At 37.2% G+C, this 10,320-nt stretch overlaps 1 protein-coding gene across 1 annotated transcript in view; it reads right to left on the bottom strand.

The window, feature by feature from the left end:
• Positions 1 to 599: 599 nt before the first annotated feature.
• The window catches only part of TAOK1 (TAO kinase 1), a 94,240-nt gene continuing 84,519 nt past the window's right edge, over positions 600 to 10,320 (bottom strand). Inside the window, exon 20 of the mRNA XM_084862888.1 lies at positions 600 to 10,015. Coding sequence (XP_084719014.1) covers positions 9,554 to 10,015 — 462 coding nt within the window. The 3' untranslated portion in view covers positions 600 to 9,553. The remainder of the gene's footprint in view (positions 10,016 to 10,320) is intronic.

Here is a 10,320-nt window from a genome sequence, read left to right as displayed (position 1 = left end):
CTGGATTAGATAATCTACTCCATATAGGGCTAAAATGGGATGATTTTCAAATCTGGTAAGATAAGTCCAGATGAAGCCTCCTTTTGAAGCTTTGTACAACGTCCAAGACCTGTGACTTGTAGTTATGTGGACCACAAATGGGTCTATATAAAACTTAAGGACCTGCATCAAACTATTATAGGCTGCTTTACCCTCTGGACAAACAGACTTCAAGCAATTAGACTAGAGAGTTCATGTCTGTATCAGAGAATTTTATTCTTTCCAATATCTTACTCGTTTAAAAAATGTATTTCTATTGACTTCAGGGAGGGGGGGGAGGGACGGAGGAGGAGGAGGAGAGAAACATCAATGATGAGAATCATTAATCAGTTGCCTCCTGCATGCCCCCTACTGGGGGTCAAGCCTGAAACTTGGGCTTGTGCCCTGACTGGAAATCTATGACCTCCTGGTTCATAGGTGACACTCAACCACTGAGTCACACGGGACAGCTTCTTATTCATTTTTATAACCTCAATATCCAGCATAGTACCTGAGATCCAGTAATTACACTTCATTTTATGGGCATTAAATTACTTTAAAACAATTGCGCAGACACTCTGTGTACTAAAATTACTTTATTACAGTTCATTTTTTAAACATTTCCTTTGCTATGATACAAAGGATACTTACAAACAAAATATTACATATGACCTTGTTTCGCTCTTAAGTTCTGACAACTTGGTAACAGCTTTAAATGCACAATCTATACAATTAATACAGGTTATATATGAGCTATAAGATATGTTGAACCAGAAGAATACTGACAATATACTGTACATAAGCCTTACCAGTTAGTGCTGTGGACCATTTCTACCAAAAGGAAAATGCACACCTGTACCAGCTGGTGCTGACAGTCAGGGAGAGGCTTCTTCCCCATTGCAACCCTCGGTAAGCCTCCACTGTGGGCGTCTGTTTGGTCCGAAAAATTTGAGGACTGTGTGTATTTGAAATTAGCCATCGGTAAAGTGGGAGAACATCACTTTCAAGATGCTAATCTCTCTCACACACAAAAAAATCAGTCCCAGTTTTAGAAGACCACGAGTCCTTCGTCCACTACAAAAACCCTACAGGCTCAAGGGCTTCAGGAGATGAGAAGATGCAGGCTGCCAAAAAAGGAGGCAAGAAACCAAGCCAAAATCTAGGTCTTGCAAAATCATCGTTTTTCCCTTCACCAAAGGGAACTAGAAATGTACAAATTCATTGATGAACCTCAATGATAACATCAGTTTGCTGATAACCCTCATTTTATCTGGACCCCTGGCTTGTGGGAATAAGTAAAAGAGATTGTAAATAATATATACCACTTCTAGAAAAAAACCTCTTGCTTAGTTAAAATATTCCCTTTAGCCACCAAAGCTGGTCCTAGGCTATTACAGGTGTGCATTCATCTCTCAATGGTCTACTCAGAAATGATAAGGTTACAGCTTTTTTTCTTTTCTTTTTTATTTTTTAAATAAAAAAGCAATTGACTGAAGCATTTTTCTTTTTTATTTTATTTCAGGTAAATAGCAAAAATAAAAATAAAAACCAACCCTGGCATTTGCACAAACAATGCAAATGGAGCGATATGGCCTTTAAGATGAGGGGTTAGTAGAAAGGAAGAGAGAAGTGAAGAAAACCCAGAGAAAATGATGTATTAATTTTTCTTCTTAAAAATTTCTACAATACATGTGCAAAAAAATCATGCTGGTTGAGGAAAACAAAGGGAAATGAGTATATAAAATTAAAAACATAAATAATATGTTTGGATGAATGGTAAAAGCAGAAACCAACCTGGGTTACAAAAAAGGATTATACATTCAAGATGCTCTTAAACCCAGTGGGATAACTTATGTTAAAACTGTGTTAATAGTTACGTTAAAAATCTCAAGTTTGTTTTTAAATCTTCACAATACAAGCAAAGCTGTTTTAAAATATACACTATACATATTTCTCATAGTCTCTCCAACCTCATTAATGCGCATTAGGCGATCTTTTTCATATACTAAAACAAGGGGGTTCTGAAAGCTAAATTGCTCAGAGTAACCCATCCATTATTTAAATGCTTGAAATTTCAAATGGGTTAAAAATTTTAGCAGACTTACATAAATAGGATTTAGCAACACAAGTATTAATTTAAAAAACTCTAAAGCACTTACAAATTATCAGGTTGGTATAGTCTGGGGAAATTATGTGCACTGTATTTTAAAATGTTATTTACATCAGACGATTGATTTTGTAAAAATTTCCCTAAAAGATAAAAAATAAAATAAATTTGGAGAAATTAACTTTTTCTAACCTCGTAGAGAAGGATCATAAAAGGGAAGGTAAAATAAGAACAAAATTATCTCTTAATAGAAACCTTACATATCCCTCTCCACTTGGATTTTGCTCTATGAAACCACCTGCCACTCCTAATAGGCTCATATATCAAGTGTCAAGATAATGTGGTAAAATACTTTGTCAGATAAATTACTGGCCTCAAGTGGACTTTTTTTTTTTTTTTAATTCCCACCTTGTGACCCTGGCTTAGATTTTAGGGCATGTGTATGTAATTAATTACAGGGGCACTTTAAGTAGGCACAATTTCCATTTAATGTGGAATAAAATGTGTAACATAAAATGCTACGAGAAGGGGTGGTGGTTGCGGTGATATTATGAAATGCAAGGAAGCACATGTGGAATGGGCACCAAAAAGCTGTCCGGCAACGCACCCGGGGCAGCCAACGCATGAAACCGAATATACCTGTCTATGACAAAAAGGGGTGAGAAGGGTTCCAATACCCCTTCCTCCATTTGTTTGATATGTATCAAATAGTCACATGGTTCAGCCAGAATCTGCAAACATTAAGCAGTTACATCTTTTAAAATCACACAATTCACTCCATGACCATGTACAATTTATAGTAACAACAATGTTCATGCTGAAGCATGTATTTGAGGGCTCAGAAAAAGCAAAATGTGCCACTAAGAGAAACCTGTTCTCATACAACTGGTCTTCATGCTTTCAAGTGGCCCTAATGTGCCTCTGATGCTAAAGCAAGCCATGCAAAAGCAAAGAGTATACACGTATCTCATTTCTAAACTCCACTGACCTCGGAGTTGCCATAGAAACATATGAGTACTGAAAGCATACAAATGAGGGTTCATGGATTTTTAAAAATGCATTTTCCTTGTCTATGGTTTCCAGACTTAAATACCTTAGGGCTAGGACTACAGGCATATCAGAGGAAGGGTAAGTGGGGGTAATGACATAGGAACAAATTAATTCTGGAAAGAGGAAAAATGCTCCAGCAATGGGATCAATGTGCCAGCAATAAGAATAGTTCATTTCATTTGAAAATTCAGCCTAAAGAGCCCAATAATGTTACCTGCATAATTTACATAAACATTAAAACTCTCCACTTTATAGACAAATACACACTTCTGTAAACATGGCCACTGGGGGAGGGAGGCTCCCTACCTCATTCATGATTGAGGACATGTAATCATTATATTAAATAAAATGACTTCACTTCAAAAGATTTTAAACCTGACCAATGATTAAGCTTCATTTCCCCCTGTTTAATTTAAGCATTAATTCTAAAAAACGCCACCTAGGATGGTTTCAGGGTTAGATGCTAGGACCACAATCGGCAATCACAGCAACTTCTCTCTAGCTGGCACAGACTTATAAACTTTAGTACAAAAACAAAAAAATACAGAAACTAGGTCAATTTGTTAGCTACATATTTACAGATAATTACATGATTTTTTACTCACAATTACTACAAACTATGAGTGAAAAGGAAACTGTGCAGGTTGAATTACCCGTACTTTGGGGGGAATTCTTGGGCATCAAGATACCCTTTTCATTCATTCAGAAGTCTCATCTTCTCTCCACTTTTTCATGGCAAACTACCTACAGATGTTCAGATTAGTATATCCAATGAGTATCTGGTTTCAGAGAGTATTAACCTTTTTCTCTACTTAAAGGAGAATCTCTTGATATTTAAAAACAAAATAAATCCAACACAGATGCATTCACACACACAAAAAATCTCTGAAACTTCAGTTAGGATAGCTGGGAAACAGTTAACAGTGATGGTGACATAGTAAATGGCTCCCCAGAGGTAATCTCTTCATTTTTTTTCTTTAAAGAACATCTATTTTTGGGGGTAGGTGGGAAGTGCAAGTTTTAAAAACCCACAACAGGCAGATAAGGTGCATACTAATTTATATATTTCTTATGCTCTGAAGGCTACCAATAGGCCAAGTGGGTTCTCTCTTCCCTTGTTTTAGTGAACGTTTGGAAGTCTGAATATAAACTAGGGAAAAATTAGTCAATGTGACTTTCAATAGGGCTCCCAGAGTTCAGTAGAAAATATAAATATACAATAAAGGAAGAGTTCTCAGCTTCACTTTCTTTTTCTAGACAGTGATTAATAAAACTTACTTCTTTACAAATTAATAGTCATTTCCAATGTAGTCTACTGTAGTGATTTCATAAAAGTGCAGACAACATAACCAGACACACAGCAAAATAGACTTCAATCAGTAGTCCTTGCATACAAGAGGCAAGTCTGCTAAGTGTACAGCACACTCTTCCTTCTTTTAAGGATCTGAGGATGGGAATTTTCCAGTTTTTAACAACTAAGAGTGAATGCCTTTTCAAAGGCAATGCTAGAACCTGGTTGGGGCACTATCTATCATGTTAGATGAGGGAAAACAAAATAGAGAAATTGTCTTTAATGATGGTCTGTATTTTGATAAGCAGCTCAAAGATGACAGTCCAAGTTTTGGCTTTGTTCCTTAGAGAAGGCAGTTTTCTATCTAAGAAATAAAAACCTCTTCTTCCATCATTATAGAAGATTCCTACTTATATACCTTAAATGTATTATTTTCTGACTTGAACACACACTAGACACTTCACATTGTGAGCATGGGACAAAACAAAAGACCATACACCTCCTAGGAAAGGGTTGTTGTGTTGAGCCAAATCTCTGCTTGAATAGTGGCTCAGAAGGGGTGGAAGGTACACAAAGAACTTACTATTGGCAAGTAAGAAGAGGCAGCTAAAGGGAGAAAGCCCCATGCCAAGGCTATATCTGTCTCTCCCAGTGGCCATTTCTTACTGATTTTATAGTTTAGTACAGTGGTCGGCAAACTCATTAGTCAAGAGAGCCAAATATCAACAGTACTAAGATTGAAATTTATTTTTTGAGAGCGAAGTTTTTTAAACTTAAGCTTCTTCTAACACCACTTCTTCAAAATAGACTGGCCCAGGCTGTGGTATTTTGTGGAAGAGCCACACTCAAGGGACCAAAGAGCCGCATGTGGCTCGCAAGCTGCAGTTTGCCAACCACGGGTTTAGGAGAAACTTAGATGCTTCAGCAGTAATTCTTTTTTTGGCTGTTTTGGTCCTTAGCAAAATTTATTATTTTTGATATTAATGAAGTAAAAAGAGTAAGGGGATAAATGACATCACTACTAAGAAATATGTAGACTGCACATAAAGATCGTGTGATTTATTGGTTCTTCTATCATCTTTGCAGAGGAATCACCAACAGTGTTTTTAATTTCCATGGTTCACTTCTCTCTGCGTCACCTGACTTTACTGCCTCGAGACACAAACTCACAGAAACACTAAATGGCTCCAGCACTGTTTTACTGTCTGTGCAACGTATGGTTCCACATCTTACTTAACTTTCTTTCCACTCACACAAATGTTAAGGGGATTAAAAGAGAAAAGATTGCAGCTAATGACCACCTTCTCATAAATATCACCCCAGAGTACTCATTCTTAAACACATTCATTCTTGCCTTAACTGAGGATTTGAAATAACAAAACAAAGTAACAGAACCTTAAGTGCCCTGATGGAAATGTACAGTATGAGTTACATCCATCTACCTATACAACACACATAGACACTCATATGTATATACAATATATACATACAAATGATAATAGCTATACCAAAAATGTGCATATTTAACACAGTCTTAAAAAGCCAGTAGATCATGGTATAATACAATTTATTTCCACTAGTGAATGGCACAAATGGAGAAATGCAAAGGAGGTGTTTCAAGTACAATAAAGTCATTTTTCACAGGTGAAAATAAACAGTATTATTCCAGTGTCCAACACAATGTATTTTATAAAAGTTTAAAATGCCAGACATTTAGCACTTAAAGAAAGTAGAAAGTTACTAAAGTCTGTCTTATGGTCTGAAAAAGACACTCATAGAGTTTTTGATTTTCAAAAGGAGAATGAAGAAAATCAGGTGGGTGTGGGAGGGAAGATCAAGGACAGCTAGTGTACTAAATAGTGTTTACCTGGTGTCTGGGCAGTTGAAAATCATGACTATACTAAATAGTTAAATTTCCCTATAAATCCTTGGCCTATAGTAATCAAGCATATTATACCTAAGGGGATGGCATTAAATGTAGAACTATTCATCTCTAGGGACAGAATTGACTAAAAAAAGGGCAGCTCTGAATAAAAATAATATAAACATTTTCCAGCTAACATTACTATATAATGAAGAAACTATAATTTGGGATTAGATCTGACTTTAATAAGAGGAGAAAAATATGTGCAAAAGGAAGGGAACCCAATTAGAAATAATATTTATAAAAATATGAGGTTTTGCTTTTGAAAATGTTAACTAAAGGGAGATACAGTGAACATAAGAAAACTTTTACTGCCAAGCTCTGGATACCAGAAATAGCATTAATAACTTTCTGATATGCTGGACAAATTTCCCACTTTTTTTTTTCTTTCTTAAACACATAGGTACTGAGTGAACACCAACTCTTGGAGGAGGTAGTAATTTGATCAAATATTGACATTTGCACACTGATTTAGAAAGTGCTTGTTTCTTTCTTTAGAATCTCTAAACTTTTCAGAGTTTCCTGCTACAAACTTCACTCTTTATTGATTCCTACCATGTATGAGATTCCTCAGAAGTTAGATCTTATAAACACACACCAATTAATTAGAATTTTTGCAAACTATATATATTTAAAATAAAATTAATGTAATGGAATAATCCAGGTATACTCATGACCTACATGTTAAAACTGATTGCCCCACAGATACATCAGATACAAAGCCCGATTGGGTAGACCTTTGGAGTCAGCAATCACAAGTTTACAAGTACAAATGCTCTGCACACAAACTCAGTAATTCAATTTGACTAATTTTAAGTCACTGGAAGTAGTGTGGATTTTAGAGTTTTGTGTGCAAAATGGATCTGCTTCTCTATTCTATACCTCTAGTAGTACAGAGGGGCTAATAAGAAATTTTCTTTTAAGTATCAAATTCCATTTTATTTTTTGGGCATTTTATTAATTCTAAAGCTCTCTTCTATAATTTTCCTCCAAATTAGTAGATATTTCAACTTGTTTGAAATATTATATACTTGAATGCAAAAAATATATGGAGAAAATTAAAAGCCCCTTTCATTAGATATGACAAGTACATGTCCTGTTCATCTAAAAGCTAGTGATCTTGAGTATGGCCAAGAGGATGCTGTATCAGAGTGCTACCTGAAACACTGCCTAAAACTGTGAATTCTATTGTGATACTGGCTTTTAAAACATTTACATTAAACTATTAATTTTTCTTCCAGTTACCTTTAAACGAATCCCAGAAACTCCTAAAGGGGATGATCCATGGAGACTGGACTGACATACCTGGGGAAGACTTAAATTGAAAAAAACCCAAGATTTCAAAAGTGACAGATTACATTTGGTCATCAGTCTGGCCTAGGTAAAAAGTATCATTGAGAGGGACTGGAAACTCTGATTATATGAAAAGCAGGACCCAGAGTTAGCAGCAAGGGTTCTTCAAGACAACTGGGGAGGAGGCAGAACAATAGCTTGTAGAAATTCTGATATGTCACTGGAAAGAAAATTTTTTTTTCTTCAAGTAATACAGCTCCCTATCCATCTTCAACTAAATTTCCGCACTGGCAATGGAATACCAAGTAACATCTGACTTTCAGCACTGGGTTGATCCTTCATTGAAAAACAAAACAAACAAACAAAACACGCCCCTCTCTGGAAAAAAAAGGTTAGCTTTTGTCAAGAGATTCCCTGACCACTATAACTTATTTTACTTTTCTTTTTTTCTTAGTTTGCCAAACCTGCTAGTTCCTTTTCAGTAGTAATTCAGCAGAGGCTAGAGACTTCAGGAAGTGGTTCCCTATTGTATGATGTTAACATGATGTCAAATGGTCACTAAGTCTCAAGGAACTAGAAGTTTGTAAGGTATTGCAGCAACAAAAACAGTAATTAAAAAGAAAAAAAAGAAAAAGAAAAAAGAGGACCTGCATATGCAGCAAAATCTACAGTGGTAGTGAGGGTTAGTCAGCAGCTGGTAAAGTCATTGGCTCAGTGACTCCTGGTTCACTATGGCAACTAAACTTTAAATAATTGGCTATCCTACTTGTAAACAGGAAATCCCATAAGCCAAAAGGGGGTAATCAAATTAATGTCTATGTAGTGTGATGAGAATTCCAAAAGGTGGCAGTTTGCAAATATGGCATTATTCAAATACCTCAGGCATTTGATGTGTATTGGCTATACGTCTTTGTTTTTGAACAAACAAAGTAAAAAGTACTGTTTGGGGTTTTGGGAGTTACAGAGCTTAGCTAGGATGAAATATCACAGTATAAGCAACAAAACATCAGGATATATAGGCTTCATCTTCTCACTTTGCTGCTGAACACACCTATTATATGAACTTTCAGGGACCTCTCTCACCCTTCTGGTCTTTCCCTTTGAAGGCTCACAGGTTTGTTGGATGAAATTCCCACACAACTTGTGATGCACCTCCATCTCACCATGCCACAAAGAAGGCACAAATGAATGGGAGGAAAAATCACTGACAAGCCTATGCAGCATTCAGAAAAAGAACTCATTTGTTTTCTACACTCTGAAAAAGTCAATGCAACCCTTCAGTGTTCATGGCTTTCCACTTTTTTACTCCAAATGAGGCTGAGAAGTCAGATCAATGTAATAAAGAAAATATACTGGTGAGGGGATACAAATGTGTTTCCATAATGACTTGTTTTAGCATATGCTGCCTGCTGTGAGTGGTTCATTAGAATTTGGGGTATGGAGAAAGGCTTTGATCTTCTCACAAACTTCTTAGGATACAGTAGCCCGAAAGTGATGACTTAAGCCATTTTGCTGTATTATATATTTGCAGTCTTCAAAAAATACCCCCTATCTAGCCAATTTTTACCACACACGATATGTGTGTGAGTGTGTGTGCATGCGCACGCACACACTCTCACACATACATATCAATTCCTCTTTTTAAATTTCTCCAAAAGTTAAAAACAAAAAAACAAAACCTGGCAGCCAAATACTATGACATCCAAATTAGTAAACACAAAACAGAGCGCTTTAAAAAATGAATAAAATATACCATATGCATTCAGCTTCCACACTGTAGTACCCAAGTGAGGAGGCTGCTGTGACGATGTCTGTAGGCAGTTTCTTTTGGCAGACAGCTCCAGCAGAATTGCCACTTTCAACTATTAAGCTATGTATAAGACAGATGTGACCCATTGGAGATCTGTGAGGTGACACTCGTGCTTCTGCTCATGCCCTGCTCCGTCCGTCCCCCAGAAGCTGTCCGCCTCAGAGCCTGAGGGCTATTGCGGACCCCCATACTGCTACCTCGGGGCACCCCTTGCATTGGCCCTGAGGGGTGACCCCATGGCTGGGGTCCACCTTGCATCGGATGGCCCCAAGCTTGTGGTGGGCCACCCATGGGATGACCCCAGTGAGGTCCGGGACCCCCAGTAGGGTTGTGAGACCAACCAGAAGCTCCTGGGTAGCTGTGGCTGAATGCCTCAGGGGAGAGATTAGAAAGGACCATGTTACTAAAACCCAGTCTCATACTTTCAGAGTCAAAAGCTTCAATTTCTCTGGCTTGACGCTCCAGCAGGCTTCGTATTCGTTCTGTGCGTTCATTCTGCAAAGCCAACATCTCTTCTTCAATCTGTTAGGAGTTGGAGGAAGGAAGCAAAAAGAAATTTAAAAATTTAAAAACTAAGGGAGCAATAATTATTCAGTTTTTAAGTGAATCATAAAGAAATTCACTTTTGTTACTTTATGGATGTACATTTAAAAATCAGCCCACCCGGTGTACTCAGAGGTTGAGTGTCAACCTTTGAACCAGGAGATCAGTTTGATTCCCGGTCAGGGCACATGCCCTGGTTGAGGGCTCGATCCCTAATAGGGGGCGTGCAGGACACAGTCGATTAATGATACTCCTTTGTCACCGATGTTTCTCTCTCTCCCTCC

Source organism: Pipistrellus hanaki, assembly GCF_964339955.1.
Source record: "Pipistrellus hanaki genome assembly, chromosome: 16".
NCBI lineage: Eukaryota > Metazoa > Chordata > Mammalia > Chiroptera > Vespertilionidae > Pipistrellus > Pipistrellus hanaki.
This window is presented reverse-complemented; position numbering and strand designations above follow the sequence as displayed.